The following is a 17843-nucleotide window of genomic DNA, read 5'->3' on the forward strand; positions in this document are numbered from 1 at the left end:
CCGCCGTCCACCGCCATCTCCGAGCAGTTCATCCGCAGCAACGCGTCATCCCCACCGCCACGCTCACCCTCCTCCACCGCGAGCCGGCCGCCGCCACGCTCCCCCTCGTCCGCTACCATCCCTGACCGCCGTAGCACGCAGGCTGCTTCGCGGAGCTCATCGTCGACATTCTTCTCTGCCACCCAGACCATGTCGTCCGTTTTTCAGAAGGTCAGGGAAGAACTACCGGATATGATGGTGATATGATGATGGGCTATGGGCTAAAAATACAAGGCCGAATGGGCCGAATATGGTTTTCGTTGGCTTTTAGGCCTGCCAAATCGCTGAATGCAAGGAGTTGGTGCACCGAACAAATCGCTGGCTCCAGGATTTCATGAGAGAAGTTGGCGCTTGGAGTTGGGCGATGGAGTTGAGGATTTTCCAGCCGTGGGCAACTACTGAACATGCCCTAAGTAATATGATACTTTCTACTAAAGCTAGTACAAAGTTGAGTCACTTATTTTGCGATGGAGGGAGTACTATATATGATTTCCTTCCCCCAGTTGTCGAAAGAAGTTTTACATAGATTGGATTACTTCCAATCAAGATTCTTTTGGCAAGGAGATAGCGAGAGAAAGAAATATGGTCTGGTTAAATTGAGTGTGGTTTGTCGTCCCAAAGACTAAGACGGGTTGAACATTCATGACCTTGAGGTTAAGAATAGGGCCCTCCTCGGAAAATGGTTGTTTAAATTACTAACGGAAGATGGTGTATGGTAAACATCCCTGAGGAGGAAATATGTGGGTTCCAAGTATACTGAAAGCCTAGGGAGATTCCCACTTTTGGGCGGGTCTACTGGCTACGAAGAAATGTTTCTTCTACTATGGATCCTTCTCGATTAAGGACGGTTCAGAAATTAGATTCTGGGAGGGCAAGTGGCTAGGAAATGCCACACACCAGGAACAATATCCGACTCTATACAACATTTTGCGCCACAACGATGATACTATCGCCACTATAATGGAATTATTTCCGCCAAATGTGATGTTCAAAAGAGATTTAATTGGAACCAGATTCCAATCGTGGAACATCATGCTCCAGTGGTTGTCCATGGTGAAATTGTCACATGGATCTGATGTATTCCGATGGAACCTCCATGAGAATGGACAATTCTCAGTGGAGTCTATGTATAGAGTGTTAATCCAGTCTGATGTGCCAGTTGATAATAACACAAAGATCTGGAAGATGAAGATACCTCCTAAGAATAAAATCTTTGCATGATATCTTCGTTGCAGAGTCATTCTTAATAAAGATAACCTTATTAAGAGGAATTGGCATGGAAGTCTGCAATGTGTCTTTTGTCACCATGATGAGACAATAAAACGTTTACTCTTCAAGTGCAAATTGGCTCGTTTTATATGGCCAGTCACACAAATAGCTTTTGGCTTGTATCCTCCCTATAGTGTTGTTAATGTATTTGGCAACTAGTTACATAGGATTGATCACAGGTTTAGAACTCTTCTTAGGGTGGGAGCGATTACCGTTATTTGGTCACTTTGACTATGTAGGAATGATAAGGATTTTAATGATAAAAGTACTTCTATGTTGCAGGTTATCTACAGATATATCGGGACTCTTCGTTTATTGTCCCATGTACAACACATGGAGAATCGAGACCTGTTTATGAAGGTGTGCATAAGACTGAGGCTACGACGAGAGATAGTTTTACCCAACATGGGTGGTAGCATGATCTTAGGATTACCCCCCCCCCCCCTCTCCTCTTTAGGCGTTATACGGACTCTACATCTTTCTTTGCATTTCGCCTTTTAATTTTTTGTTTGTGTTAGAGGATCTTGTTTGGCTATGTACATCTTAGTAATGCAGAAGCCAGGTGTAATGCTTAAATCTTTTAAGTAATAAAGCGCCCCTTTTCGAAATAATTGGAAACCTGATGACTTGCACTTCTGGGTTGGGCTAATGGCAGCAAAGAAACATCTTTTTGTGCGGGGAAAAGAAACATCTTTTTTGTTTTGGATCTTTCATGATAAAAGATGGGTGAGAGATTCATTCCTGGCAGGACAAGTGGTTAGGCAATGTCGCCCCCCGAGAACAATATCTTGATTTGTACCGGATTGTCAGTGATAATAATGATACTATTACGCATGTGCTCAATTCATCCCCGCCAAATATTTTCTTTTAGGCGGGATTTAATTGGCCCCCGTCTTATGTCATGGCAAAATCTTCTATCCCAATCGGAGTCGACTAACCTGGCATATGTATGAGATGAGTTTCGTTGTAATCTCATGACATCTGGGTCCTTCACAGTCGACTTTATGTGTCATCCACTAACGCATTCAGAGGCTCCAGTGGGTATAACAAGAAAAATTGAAAATCAAAAGTTTCACTAAAAGTTAAAATCTTTATATGGTATCTTCGAAGGGGAGTTGTGCTAATCAAAGACAACCTCGCCGCCACAATTGGCAAGGAAGCAAGAAGTGTAGCCTTTGTACTCATGATAAGACAATCAAACAATTTTTTTCCAGTGCAAGTTTGCGCGTTCTACATGGTGAGTCATCCAAGTATCATCTAATATGTATCTCTTGCCAATATTTTTGGTCATTGATTGGACGAAATTCAAATGGTTTTAAAACGCTAATAAGGATGGGAGCGTATGCCTTATTATGGTCGCTTTGGCTATGTAGAAATGATTTGATTAAGTGGAAAAACTGCTCTCCTTTGTAGGTTATTTTACGATGTACGCACTCGCTTCATACATGGTCTATGCTATACCAAATAGAGTGCCAACCGCTGTTCAAGGCGGTGTATATATGGTTGAAGCAGGTGGCCATGGAGGTTTTTACTCAATATGGGTGGTAGCATAAACTTTGGACCGGTCCACCACCTCCTTCGACATAGACATAGTTTCAATCATATGACTCTTCTGTTGCCGATATTTTTTTAAATGAGAGGGGTTTCCCCCCTGCCTCAACTTTTATTAACCCAAGGCAAGAAACCAAACATCCAACATTTAACAGCACTCGGCGAAAACCAAAAGTAGCTGCAGCAGAATAACAGTTTTTAAGAATCCACCCTAGGATACAGACATACAAGAGCACTCGATAGAAATACAACTTTTCATAACACAAAATAAGTTATCGAGCCTCCCAACTTAGCCACTGGATCAAGCGATCCGAAGCAACTCCCCTCGGCAATGATCTAGCAGCCTTAAGCATCGGAGAAGAAGAGCACCATGAGTGTGTGAACATAAGATCTTCCATTGCCTGATCAGTGAACCCACCAGATCTAGGATGCCGCGTATGCTTCGCCATTTTCGCCCTTGAAACACAAAATCATTTCGCAAAAGTCATGAGCCCCACAAGGTGGCAGAAGTGACTAGATTAACGGCCTCAAATTTCTTCTTTTGCTTCCAAAGAGGCTTCAAAGAAATAAAAGAATTGGGTATAGAAATACGGACACTATCAGTAATAACAGGCCAAGTTTCTCTTGCAACAATGAACTCAAAGAACAAATGTTGAATAGTTTCAAGATCACTACAAAAGACACATGAAGCAGCATCTACATGTATCCTACTGGCCAGGTTATCCCTAGCCAAGCTTTTGTTATTAAAGATAAGCCAAAGGAACACATGTATAATAGGTGGGACTTTGATTTTCTAGATGAAATCTTTTATTTCAGAAGAATCCCCCCCCACCCCCCCACACACCCCAAAAAAATAATCATCTTATAAAAAGAATTGAATATTTGCCAGAAGGCTCTAGCATCCAAACTGGCTGATCTCTACTAGTGGAGAAGGTACAGTTCTTGACTAAATCAATCATCCTGAACCACCTAGACATAGTGAGCTCATCCAAGGTGCAAAATTTCCCCATCCCAGACTTGAGCAATTGTACCATCTTGTTGCTATCAGATCTCAAATAGATCCCACAACAGGATTTTAAGGGAGCATTCTGTTGCCGATTTGTTGGTTTTCATGTTTCTTTTGTCAGACTGCTGGTTCTGGCTGTGTGCATCTTAGCGATGCAGACACCACGTGTTGCTCATCATGAGTTGTATCTACTGGATGCTGCATTTTGAGTTAATAAAAGGGCCCTTTATATTTTTTAAATGTGTGTTATGTCTATCCGCATTGCCCAAAATGGCTTTCTTTTGCCGTGTTGCATTCTTTTTAACCAAAGATATGGCTACGTGTATCCGCACTGAAAATACTTACACCAGAAATACTCTGTATACATAGAGAGTACATGCACACATAAGGCCAACTCCACCGCGCGACCCTATCATGTCCGGCTCCGTCCGTTTGGGGTAAAACGGACAAACGAGGCTTCCCAGCGCGCGGGAGTGAACGGACTTTTGTCCGTTTTGTGTCCGCTTTCGACCCATCCGCGGCCCAAGTTTGCGCCGCTTTTGGGGCGAAACGGACAGCGCGCGGACGGGCGGGACGCGCGCGCTTGTACGCCCCTGGCCCGCGTGTCGGTGACACAGAGCAACCCCCCCCCCCCCCCGTCCTTTTTGGCGCCATTCCCCCCAAACCCTCCCACGTCCCGCCCGTCCCACTCCCTCCCCCGTCCATGGCCGACGCCCAGCCAAACTCCGGCGGGCTGGCTGTTGACCCGCCCTGAATGGCCAAGAAGAAGAAGGGCAAGGCGCCAAGGAAGCCGCGGTCGGAGTGCACGCCGGAGGAGATCACCAAGTTGGACGCGGAATCGGCGAAGAGGAGGAGCCAGAAGGCGGTCGTCAAGATCAACGTCGCCGCGGCCAAGAGAGCCGCCGAGCGCGCTGCGATTGAGGCCGCGCGGCACAAGGCCGAGGTCGAGGAGAAGGAGGCCATCGTCAGCAAAGCGCACGCCCTTCTCATGGCCGACATTTGTCGCCCGCCCGGTTTCTCTGGAGGGTCCGTCGGTCCGGCGAGCACAGGGTCGTCGGTCGCCCGACCTCCGCACTGCCAGTCGCCGACGTCGCGGACCATGCCCTTGTCGCACGGCTTTCCTCTGCCAAGGCACGACGCACATACCCATTTCAGGGGGTCACCAAACGTGAGCATGATCGCGCCGTGCACACCACGCACCTCGGCCGTCATCGACCTCAACGTCACCCTTGGGTCCAGCAGCGGCGGCCGGCCGGCCGTCCGTCGAGATGCAAAGAAAGCAAGCACGGCCGCCGTTTACCGGCACCATGTCGTCCCCCCGCGTCTTGTTCGACGAAATGCCAACCCCAACGGCACCGGTCGACGACCCCTACTACGACCAGTTTATGGAGGAAGTGATCTACGACGGCGGCCACGTCCCTGTCTACGACCCCGAGGAGACCCAAAGTCAGGATGGCCGCGGCCAGTTCACTGCCGATGAAAAGGCCGACGACCGTGCTGACCACGACCATGGTGACTCGTGACATGAAGATGATGACATCTATGTCGAAGGTGATGGTGAAGAAGAAGAAAGCAACGACGTTGACATTAGTGGCGCGCCATTGTTCATCGATGAGCTGACACAAAGAGCGGAAGCACAAAAGAAGAGGAAGAGCACTCGCACGGGTTCATACACACAAGATAAGGATACGTTGATTTGTCAAGCTTGGATGGAGATTAGCCAAGATCCAAGGACCAGCGCGCAACAAAACGGTATTGTTTTTTGGACGAGAGTCCACAAAACATTCCATGAAAGGAAGATGTTTGAGCCCTACCAATTTGAAAGCAACCGTGGCGTCGGCTCGATTCAAAAGAGATGGTTGTTCATCCAACAAAAATGCAACAAGTATCAAGCCGCATTTGAGAGCGTTCAAGCACGGCCCGTGAGTGGTACCGGCGTTGGAGACATGGTATGCTCTCATTCTTTGCCCTTTCCTTGCTACGACCATGAAACTTCGGCCTTGTACATGTTTGCATGGTCACTTGTTGTTCATCATATGGTGTAGGCATTTCAATCTTTGGAGGCATTCAAGGCCCGGCACAATGATAAGCCGTTCACTCTTACGCATTGTTGGAGTATGATCAACAATTGCCCTAAGTTCAAGGACCAATACTGTGAACTCCAAAGGAAGAGAGGCCTGAAGACGGTCAAGTTCGCCGGAGGTGGAGATGGCGAGGCGTTGAAGAGGCCAAGGGGCAAGACCAACTCCAAGGTTGATGACATTCGTGATGCCTTATCCATGGCATTGCATGACACTTTGCATGGCATGATATCGCAAAAGGATGTGAGGGACGAGAAGAAGCGGCAAAGCAAGGACGAGCAAATGAAGCAATACCTAGAGCTTCAAACGAAGAAGCTTGAGATGGAGGAGGCGTCCAAGAGAAGGAAGCTTGAGATGGAGGAGGCGGCCCGACAGAGGCAGCTCGACATGGAGGCGGCGGTCCGGCAAAGGCAGCTCGACATCGAGGCCGAGAACGTCAAGGCCAGGCAAAGGCAGCTCGACATCAAGACCACCAATGCCGCCACTAAAGCAAAGGAGGTGGCCCTCGCGATCATGAGCGTGGACTTGTCGAAGATGAGCGAGAAGACGAGGGTCTGGTTCGAGGCCAGGCAGAAGGAGATGCTCGACGCCGACGGCCTGAACTAGGTCGTCCGATCGACCGTGGCCGTTCTTTTTTGGAGGCTGTCATGGGTGTCGCCCGTCCGCTGGGCCGCTGGCCGTGTGCCGACGAGAAAAACATTCATTTTGAAGGCCGGATGTGTTGCCGGTCGCTGGCTGTGTTGCCGGCGAGGACAACCATACATTTTGGAGGCTGTGTGTGTTGCCGGCCGTTGGCTTTGTTGCCGGCGTGCGTGCTGAACTGGGGCCGTAGGGCTTGGCATTTGAAACGTTTCTCTTTTTTTTTTAAATAGACGCGGACAGGATGGGGTAGAAGGATGCGGTCGCGCGCTGGGCGCACGGCCACCACATCCCAGGACAGGCCCGGACATGACCCCATCCACTGCCTAAACGGACAGAATCCGGACAAAACGGACGTCCGTTTGGGGTCGCGCGGTGGAATTGGCCTAAGAGCTAGTAGTACATGCGTGTAATTCCTCAAGTTGTTGCCTATAAATATGCTTTGGAACCGCATCGCGGAGGGCTATCCCAAAGCCGAAAGGTGAGCCCCGAGACACTTAGATCTCTCATGGCTCGTCTCCCACCTTTTCTCTTGCTCCTCGCAGCAACTTGTGCGGCGGTAGCGAACGCGCAGCTGTCGGAGAACTACTACGGTTCTTCTTGCCCCGCGGCGCTTCTCACCGTCAGGACAACCGTGGCGACGGCGGTGCTGCTCGACCGCCGCATGGGCGCCTCCCTTCTCCGGCTATACTTCCACGACTGCTTTGTGCAAGCAAGTCCTCAAGATCTTCCTCTGTTATTCCCTTGGTCCTCTTTTCAGTATTGTAAACTTTTTTGATGGTGGATCCATGTGTGTGTACGCTAGGGGTGCGACGCGTCGGTGCTGCTGGACGACACGCCCAGCTTCACCGGCGAAAAGGGGGCGGGGCCGAACGCAGGGTCGCTGCGCGGCTTCGAGGTGATTGACAGGATCAAACTGCTGCTGGAGCTGATTTGCCCGCGGACCGTCTCTTGCGCCGACATCCTCGCCGTCGCTGCCCACGACGCCGTCGTCGACGTAAGCTAAAAGACTAAATTTACAGCTCTCTGTTACCTTCTTGCGCTTGAGTGAAAACACGCGTCGTCCCATCGGCGGAATGGAAGTACATGTAGCAGGTGACAATCAGTACTACGTGCTTTGTTGGGCTTCCTGCGCAGCTAGGGGGGCCATCATGGACGGTTCTACTTGGGAGGAGGGACGCCACCACCGCAAGTGCGTCCTTGGCCAACAGTGACCTCCCCGGCCCCAACTCCAACCTTAATGATCTCCTCGCCGCTTTCTCCAAGAAGGGATTAAGCAGCACCGACATGGTTGCTCTCTCAGGTAAAATGCGCTGCGCTGCCTGCACACAGCTGATAGCCATGATACACAAATTACCCGGAGACATGCATGCATTGATAGATCACATGGAAGAGTCAGTCACACTGTTAGATTGCGAAGCATGTCTGGCGACTGGCATACAACCAAGTGCGCACGTATGCATGGCTAGCTAGTATACACATGTAGGCTTTTTTGTTCCATTATGACTCCCTTTTCTCAAAAGACTTGGCTGCTTCGTCTGGTGTACCTACCTAGTTAATGATGGAGTTGTGCATCCATCACTGATCATAGCAACGGACGGACACGCCAGCGTTTTGCCCGCATCCCCTGAATTCAACATGGTGATCGATGGCTCTCGTCCCTGCGCTTGTCACCACCTTTCCTTTTGCCGACCAGACAAGGCTTGCACGAGCCATCAATCACCTTTTTGCTTGAGAACCTGATCGTCACTCGAGTAGTCACTCAGGCCCAACAACCTCATAATTCATTCACCACCGTGCTCTGCTCCAAATTCAAAAGAAGAAAATCACCACGCAATCATGCATGCTCACTCTATCACAACGTACTAGTACATTGGAAAGCGAAATGCGAGAGCGACGGGTCGATAGATCTCCGGTACAGCTCTGTCGACAATGCCTCGACCGATCGATCACCACGTGAATCCACATTGCTGCAGGGGGGCACACCATCGGCCGGGCGCAATGCCAGAATTACCGAAACCGGATCTACGCCGACACCGACATCGACGGGACCTTCACGGCGTCGCTGCGAGGCGACTGCCCACAGGGTGGTGGCAACGACGGCAACCTCGCGCCTCTCGACGCGTCCTCGCCCGACTACTTCGACAACAGCTACTTCTCCGGCCTCCTCAGCCATCGGGGGCTGCTCCACTCCGACCAGGCGCTGTACGACGGCGGCTCCACGGACGGTCTGGTTAGCAGCTACGCGTCCAACAATGATCAGTTCGGCAGCGACTTCGCGGCCGCGATGGTGAAGCTGGGCAATCTCGGTGTGCTCACGGGGGCGTACGGTGAAATCAGGGTCAACTGCCGGGCGGTAAACTGAGGATAGATCCTGGGTATCCATCTTACAAAATGAACTTTGTCCGTTACGGAAACGGGAAGTGAGACTGGGTCTTTATGTACATGCACTATGTACCGAGTTAAATGCATTGGTTCCTATATTTTAATTCTTTTGCCAAATAAGAGTCTTCCATTACTTAACCAAGGTCATTACAGTCATGCTTACGTATAGCTTCAATTTCAGTAGGGACACATCGTAACCACACTGCTGTCTTTGGGAGCGATCGGTCCATCTGGGTGAGGGTGTGACTGGCACTGTTGTGCTCACGCATGATGGTTCTTATCTCATGGTGCCGAGTGTGAAGTAGATATCTAATGTCGCTCACCATAGCTGCCATGGGTGATCTATATATAGCAGAGTCACTGATCATTCACGCCGCCACCGCACAATCTGTCTCTACGATGAGATGATCTGAACTCCACTCAAGAGCTAGTGAAACTCCCTCCGTGAGCGTTGCCATCTGTTTACGTATAATGTGCTGCCTAGTCTTTTTCACCAGATCGGTCTTTTGGTTGCATTGGCTAGAGCATGCACTTTTACATGGTATCAGAGCCAAGAGGTGTTGAGTTCAAGACCCGGCTGACGCAATTTAATTGCAACCCACTTTCGGTCCACGTTTAGGCTTGAGGGAGCCACACGTGAGGGGGAGTGTTGACGTATAATGTGCTGTCTAGTCTCTTCCATCAGATTGGTCTTTTGGTTGCATTGGATAGAGCATGCACTTCTACACCATCTCTGTCTCCAGTGCACTCGCACAATGCTGAATGAAGCGACATGCTGCAAAAATGACGGCACCACTGTGGTCGCGTAGTATCATGCCGGCTCCACCTGTGCCATCCTCCTCCATCCATGAGCCATCAGTATTGAGCTTTACCGATCCCAGTTGTGGCTTCTTCCAATGTTCTGGTGGTCGTATGCACACTGCTGTTACAGCATGCGGTTTACTATTTCTCCTCCAGCCCCTATGTGAGACCATCGTCTTCCCTTTAGTGAAATCAGCACTTGGGTTTTGCTGTATGTCAAGCAAGGTGTCCATGTAGCCACATAAGAATTTGTTAGGCGCGTGATGACCCACAAGTATATAAGGGATCTATCGTAGTCCTTTCGATAAGAGTGTCGAACCCAACGAGGAGCAGAAGGAAATGACAAGCGAATTTCAGTAAGGTATTCTCTGCAAGCACTGAAATTGTAGGTAACAGATAGTTTTGTAATAAAATAATTTGTAACGGGTAACAAGCAATGAAAGTAAATAAGGTGCAGCAAGGTGGCCCAATCCTTTTCGTAGCAAAGGACAAGCCTGGACAAGTTCTTATAATGAGAAAAGCGCTCCCGAGGACACATGGGAATTATCGTCAAGCTTGTTTTCATCACGTTCATATGATTCACGTTCGTTACTTTGATAATTTGATATGTGGGTGGACCAGTGCTTGGGTACTGCCCTTTCTTGGACAAGCATCCCACTTATAATTAACCCCTATTGCAAGCATCCTCAACTACAAAATAAGTATTAAGGTAAACCTAACCCTAGCGAGAAACATATGGATCCAAATCAGCCCCTTACGAAGCAACTTATAAACTAGAGTTTAAGCTTCTGTCACTCTAGCAACCCATCATCTACTTATTACTTCCCAATGCCTTCCTCTAGGCCCAAATAATGGTGAAGTGTCATGTAGTCGACGTTCACATAACACCACTAGAGGAGAGACAACACACATCTCATCAAAATATCGAACGAATACCAAATTCACATGACTACTAATAGCAAGACTTCACCCATGTCCTCAGGAACAAACGTAACTACTCACAAAGTGTATTCATGTTCATAATCAGAGGGGTATTAATATGCATTAAGGATCTGAACATATGATCTTCCACCAAATAAACCAACTAGCATCAATTACAAGGAGTAATCAACACTACTAGCAACCCACAGGTACCAATCTGAGGTTTTGGTACAAAGATTGGATACAAGAGATGAATTAGGGTTTGAGAGGAGATGGTGCTGGTGAAGATGTTGATGTAGATTGACCCCCTCCCGATGAGCGGATCATTGGTGATGACGATGGTGATGATTTGCCCCTCCCGGAGGGAAGTTTCCCCGGCAGAACAGCTCTGTCGGAGCCCTAGATTGGTTGTGCCAAGGTTCCGCCTCGTGGCGGCGGAGTTTCGTCCCGTAAGCTTGCTCATGATTTTTTCCAGGGTAAAAGACTTCATATAGCGGAAGATGGGCACCGAAGGGCTGCCAGGGGAGCCACGAGGCAGCAGGACGCGCCGTGTAAGGGTGGGCGCGCCCCGCACCCTCGTGGCCAGGGTGTGGGCACCCTCTGGTACTTCTTCCGCTCAATAATTATCATTAATTCCAAAAATGACTTTCGTGGAGTTTCAAGACTTTTGGAGTTGTGCAGAATAGGTTTCCAATATGTGCTCCTTTTCCAGCCCAGAATCCTAACTGCCGGCATTCTCCCTCTTTATGTAAACCTTGTAAAATAAGAGAGAATAACCATAAGTATTGTGACATAACATGTAATAACAATCCATAATGCAATAAATATCGATATAAAAGCATGATGCAAAATGGATATATCAACACGTCAACGGGTGGCGCGGTTGTCATGATGAACCTCATTCTGCAGATGCCAGTTCCGCCATAGTGGCATGATCAGAGGAAGCCGCTCCTCCTCAGTGTCGCCATCAAGCAAATGAATGATCCATTTAGGACTGGTGTTGGTTATGTTTTCCATCTTGAGCATTCTTCTCCTATTCGCCATCTCCGTCCATAGTCGTCAAGCCAAGGAGCATCTGCATAAGGCGTGGAATGTATCCTCTCGTTTCATTCCACATAAAACACATGTATCAGAGACCTCGAGCTTCCGCTTACATTTATTTTCAAGTGTGGCTAGCGAATTAGTAGCAACCCGCCATGTGAAGACTCGTACCTTAGGGGGAGCACGACACCCCCACGCTGTCTTCCAGACGGCACGAGTGTCGTTTGGTGCCCTGCTCGTGGCGCACGCGGTGGTTCAGGTCTGCTCCTCTAGAGCGGTCTTGTAAGCGTTGCGCATGGTGAAGATACCCCGCGCGTCCGGCTCCCATGAGAGTACATCACCAATGCATTGGTTCCTTTAAAAATAGTAAAAGTTAAATGCGTTGGAATTCTAATTCTTCAGCACAAGTACGAGGTTAATCCTAATTCCTTTTACAAGGCGACGTCTAGATTCCCCAAAAAAATCCCTTAATATGGTGGTTCATGAGTGGTCCTACTAACCCTATATATGCCCGTTCTGACCGTCTTAGCTTAACACATTGGCCGATGCCATGTTGATAGAGGGAAGTTGCGTCACAAAACAAATTCACACAATTGATGTGTCACTTGTGCCAACCCAGAAATCACGTTGACACGAGTCTTGACAAACATGATATCATACACATAGAATGGAATAAACAAAAGGGTTCACGGGACCTTAATAAAGTGACTAAGTATAGGGTCAAGATAGAGTCTTGACAAGTAGAGTTTACAATGATGACTAACTAGGGTTCCAATGTCTAAAGGCTAGACACCAATCCACATGGAACTGGCTGAGAAAATCTCCTAGCAAACTAACTATCCGACTTCACGATAGGGGAAGACGACACCTCGGCTGGATCTGGCAAAAACAATAATGTCAGCGAGTACTTTGAAAAGCACTCTCAAGAACCAAAACATATATCAACATGCAAAGCAATACATGACATTTAACACTATCATAGCAATTCTAGCTATCATGGCATGGCACAACTTATCTAGCAAGTATGAAGATAAAGCATACACATGTATAAATGTATAATGATCGAATGTTTGTCATGATCATTCCAAGATCACAAACAAACTCTCATGGTCACTAGGACCGATCTTACCATAGCCATTCCATGGCTAATACATGTATTTCTCAACATCACAAGTCGTATCGATTTCACCTACTCAACAACCTTTCTTGATTTAAGTTACCTACTCTTTTATTTTGATTGAAGGCTCCAAGTTCAACAATGACCAAATAGTGTAACTTATACCGACTCGTCCATGACCGTGGACACAGCAATTCGAATAGATTTAACTCTGCAGAGATCATACGTTGTACGATACGATGAAGCAACTCATATTCTCCCGTAACACTACATTTCCCATGCAAGTGGACTAGAGATACCCTACCAAGATTATCACTAGGCATCCATTTTTACCATGTTACCAGCAAACACTCCAATCTTACTTTTAGAGAGAGGGGTGATACGTCTCCAACATATCTATAATTTTTTATTGTTCCATGCTATTATATTATCCATCTTGGATGTTTTATATGCATTTATATGCTATTTTATATGATTTTTGGGACTAACCTATTAACCTAGAGCCCAGTGCCAGTTTTTGTTTTTTCCTTGTTTTTGAGTTTTACAAAAAAAGAATACCAAACGGAGTCTAATTGACCTCCCAATTTTTGTGGATTTTTTATGGACCAAAAGAATCCCCCGGAGTAAAACAGTTGGGCCAGAAGAGTCCCTGCCTCGTGGATGACTCGGAGACCCCCCTCCCCCCTGACGTGAGACCGACGCAAAAAATTCCTATAAATACAGAAACCCCCCAAAAGAAACCTAGATTGGGAGTTCCGCCGCCGCAAGCCTCTGTAGCCACCAAAAACTAGTTGGGACCCTGTTTCGGCACCCTGCCGGAGGGGGGATCCATCATCGATGGCCATCTTCATCATCTCGGTGCTCTCCATGACAAGGAGGGAGTAGTTCACCCTCGAGGCTGAGGGTATGTACTAGTAGCTATGTGTTTTATCTCTCTCTCTCTCTCTCGTGTTCTTGATATGGCACGATCTTGATGTACCGCGAGCTTTGCTATTATAGTTGGATCTTATGATGTTTCTCCCCCTCTACCTTCTTGTAATGGATTTGAGTTTTCCCTTTGAAGTTATCTTATCGAATTGAGTCTTTAAGGATTTGAGAACACTTGATGTATGTCTTGCGTGGGATACCCGTGGTGACAATGGGGTATCCTATTGATTCACTTGATGTATGTTTTGGTGATAACCTTGCGGGTTCCGTGACCTTGGGAATCTATGCATAGAGGTTGGCACACGTTTTCGTCTTAACTCTCCGGTAGAAACTTTGGGGCACTCTTTGAAGTTCTTTGTGTTGGTTTGAATAGACGAATCTGAGATTGTGTGATGCATATCATACAATCATACCCGTGGATACTTGTGCTGACATTGGAGTATCTAGGTGACATTAGGGTTTTGGTTGATGTGTGTCTTAAGGTGTTATTTTACTACAAACTCTAGGGCTGTTTGTGACACTTATAGGAATAGCCCAATGGATTGATCGAAAAGAATAACTTTGAGGTGGTTTTGTACCCTACAATAATCTCTTTGTTTGTTCTCCGCTATTAGTGACTTTGGAGTGACTCTTTGTTGCACGTTGAGGGATAGTTATATGATCCAATTATGTTATTATTGTCGAGAGAACTTGCACTAGTGAAAGTATGAACCCTAGGCCTTGTTTCGAAGCATTGCAATACCGTTTACGCGTTACTTGCTACCTTGCTGTTTTTATATTTTTAGATTACAAAAACCTATATCTACCATCCATATTGCACTTGTATCACCATCTCTTCGCTGAACTAGTGCACCTATACAATATACTATTGTATTGGGTGTGTTGGGGACATAAGAGATTCTTTGTTATTTGGTTGCAGGGTTGCTTGAGAGAGACCATATTCATCATACGCCTCGCACGGATTGATAAACCTTAGGTTATCCACTTGAGGGAAATTTGCTACTGTCCTACAAACCTCTGCACTTGGAGGCCCAACAACGTCTACAAGGAGAAGGTTGTGTAGTAGACATCAAGCTCTTTTCTGGCGTTGTTGCCGGGGAGGTGAGTGCTTGAAGGTATATCTTTAGATCTTGCAATTGAGTCTTTTAGTTTCTTGTTTTATCACTAGCTTAGTATATAAAAGAAAACTACAAAAAAATGGAATTGAGTTTGTCTCATACACTTCATCTTTTTAATATCTTTTGTGAGAATGATGGAAAGGAAAATAGTGCTCAAGTGCTAGAAGAAGAATGCATTAAAATGTTTGGCACTAAATCTTTGAATGATGAGCATGATTGCAATGTTTTTAGTATGAATTCCTTGAATATCCATGATGCTAATGATATGCAAAGCCACAAGCTTGGGGATGCTATGTTTGGTGAAGATGATATGTTTAGTCCCCCAAGTTTTGATGAGAATATTTATTATGATGAAATCATGCCTCCTATTTATGATGATTATATTGATGAAAGTGGGTTTGGAAGAGTGTCAACTTTAGGAAGTAATGATCCCACTATTTTGGAGGATGTTGAATATTATTGTGATAATTATGAAAGTGGATTTGGAGAGGTCATGACTTTATTTAGTGATGAATCCACTATTTCGGAAGAGGTTCCAATTGATTATGAGAACAAAGTTGCTATCTATTATGATTATTGTGATGACTTGTATGCTATTAATAATAATGATAACCATGAAACTTGTCATCATGATTTTAGTTTTCAATTGGATCATGCCTCACATGATAATTATTTTGTTGAATTTGCTCCCACTACTATTCATGAGAAGAAATTTGCTTATGTGGAGAGTAGTAAATTTTCTATGCTTGTAGATCATGAAAAGAATGCTTTATGTGCCAGTTATATTGTTGAATTCATTCATGATGCTACTGAAAATTATTATAAGGGAGGAACATATGCTTGTAGGAATTGCAATAATATCAAGTTTCCTCTCTATGTGTTGAAAATCTTGAAGCTATGCTTGTTTTGCTTTCCTATGCTAGTTGATTCTTGTTCCCATAATTTGTTTGCTCACAAAATACCTATGCATAGGAAGTTGGTTAGACTTAAATGTGCTAGTCATATGCTTCATGATGCTCCCGTTATGTTTGAATTCTTATCTTTTATGTGAGCATCATTGTCATCACCATGCCTAGCTAAAAAGGCATTAAAGAAAAGCGCTTGTTGGAGACAACCCAATATTTACCCTTACTATTTTTGTGTGTTAACATGATTATGCTACTGTAGTAATCATGCTTTATAGCTTTTGTTTCAATAAAGTGCCAAGTAAGACCTTTAGGATAGCTTACGGTGATAGTTGTGTTGATCCTGCTGAAAATCAGAAACTGTTGCGTTCAGTAAATTAGTTTTGATAATTCACATAAACGTGATTTTGATCTGATTCTTTTTTATATGGATTGGTAAATGAATTGGTCAGACTTTCCTAATTTGGTAGAATTTTTGCAGTTACAGAAGTATTCTATTCTTACAGATTACTACAGACTGTTCTATTTTTGACAGATTCTATTTTCTATGTGTTGTTTGCTTGTTTTGATGAATCTATGAGTAGTATCGGAGGGTATGAAACATAGAGAAGTTTGGATACAGTAGATATTAGACCAATATGAATTTAGAATGAGTTCACAACAGTACCAAATGTGACGCCCCCGATTCAATCGTACACTAATCATGCACGCAAATGTGTACGATCAAGATCAGGGACTCACGGGAAGATATCACAACACAACTCTACAAATAAAATAAGTCATACAAGCATCATAATACAAGCCAGGGGCCTCGAGGGCTCGAATACAAGTGCTCGATCATAAACGAGTCAGCGGAAGCAACAATATCTGAGTACAGACATAAGTTAAACAAGTTTGCCTTAAGAAGGCTAGCACAAACTGGGATACAGATCGAAAGAGGCGCAGGCCTCCTGCCTGGGATCCTCCTAACTACTCCTGGTCGTCGTCAGCAGGCTGCACGTAGTAGTAGGCACCTCCGGTGTAGTAAGGGTCGTCGTCGACGGTGGCGTCTGGCTCCTGGACTCCAGCATCTGGTTGCGACAACCAGAAAGAAAGGAAAGGGGGAAAAGGGGGGAGAAAGCAACTGTGAGTACTCATCCGAAGTACTCGCAAGCAAGGAACTACACTACATATGCATGGGAATATGTGTAAGGAGGCCATATCAGTGGACTGAACTGCAGAATGCCAGAATAAGAGGGGGATAGCTAGTCCTATCGAAGACTACGCTTCTGGCAGCCTCCGTCTTGCAGCATGTATAAGAGAGTAGATTGAAGTCCTCCAAGTAGCATCTCCAAGTAGCATCTCCAAGAGCATCGCATAGCATAATCCTACTCGGCGATCCTCCCCTCGTCGCCCTGTGGAAAAGCGATCACCGGGTTGTCTGTGGAACTTGGAAGGGTGTGTTTTATTAAGTATCCGGTTCTAGTTGTCATAAGGTCAAGGTACAACTCCAAGTCGTCCTGTTACCGAAGATCACAGCTATTCGAATAGATTAACGTCCCTGCAGGGGTGCACCAACTTACCCAACACGCTTGATCCCATTTGGCCGGACACACTTTCCTGGGTCATGCCCGGCCGCGGAAGATCAACACGTCGCAGCCCCACCTAGGCACAACAGAGAGGCCAGCACGCCGGTCTAAACCTAAGTGCACAGGGGTCTGGGCCCATCGCCCATAGCACACCTGCACGTTGTGAGGGCGGCCGGAAGCAGACCTAGCCTAGCAGGCGTTCTAGTCCAATCTGGCGCGCGCCGCTCTGTCGCTGACGTCTGAAGTGCTTCGGCTGATACACGACGTCGGGATACCCATAACTACTCCCGCGTAGATGGTTAGTGCGTATAGGCTCGTAGCCAACTCAGATCAAATACCAAGATCTCGTTAAGCGTGTTAAATATCCGCGAACGCCGACCAGGGCCAGGCCCACCTGTCTCCTAGGTGGTCTCAACCTGCCCTGCCGCTCCGCCACAAAGTAACAGTCGGGGGCCGTTGGGAACCCAGGCCCACC

At 46.5% G+C, this 17843-nt stretch overlaps 1 protein-coding gene across 2 annotated transcripts; it reads left to right on the plus strand.

The window, feature by feature from the left end:
* Positions 1 to 7040: 7040 nt before the first annotated feature.
* Positions 7041 to 9087, plus strand: LOC123092280 (peroxidase 2). 2 transcript variants are annotated; one of them, XM_044514001.1, is made up of 4 exons: positions 7041 to 7297; positions 7391 to 7582; positions 7681 to 7888; positions 8562 to 9087. In XM_044514001.1, exons 1-4 carry the CDS (start codon positions 7094 to 7096, stop codon positions 8948 to 8950), a joined length of 993 nt encoding a protein of 330 aa, XP_044369936.1. In that variant the 5' UTR covers positions 7041 to 7093; the 3' UTR covers positions 8951 to 9087. The 2 variants fall into 2 exon arrangements, with proteins under 2 accessions (XP_044369936.1, XP_044369937.1); XM_044514002.1 differs by having other exon boundaries at positions 7723 to 7888.
* Positions 9088 to 17843: the final 8756 nt, after the last annotated feature.

The sequence above is a fragment of the Triticum aestivum genome, chromosome 4B (genome assembly GCF_018294505.1).
Source record: "Triticum aestivum cultivar Chinese Spring chromosome 4B, IWGSC CS RefSeq v2.1, whole genome shotgun sequence".
NCBI classification, from domain to species: domain Eukaryota; kingdom Viridiplantae; phylum Streptophyta; class Magnoliopsida; order Poales; family Poaceae; genus Triticum; species Triticum aestivum.

What these genes read in the sequence shown, in the direction of transcription:
- LOC123092280 (XM_044514001.1), top strand. Translation starts at nt 7,094, where the DNA reads ATGGCTCGTCTCCCACCTTTTCTCTTGCTCCTCGCAGCAACTTGTGCG. An exon ending in CCCACGACGCCGTCGTCGAC is followed by an intron (nt 7,583 to 7,680) that starts GTAAGCTAAAAG and finishes TACATGTAGCAG; the next exon opens with GTGACAATCAGTACTACGTG. An exon ending in CGACATGGTTGCTCTCTCAG is followed by an intron (nt 7,889 to 8,561) that starts GTAAAATGCGCT and finishes ACATTGCTGCAG; the next exon opens with GGGGGCACACCATCGGCCGG.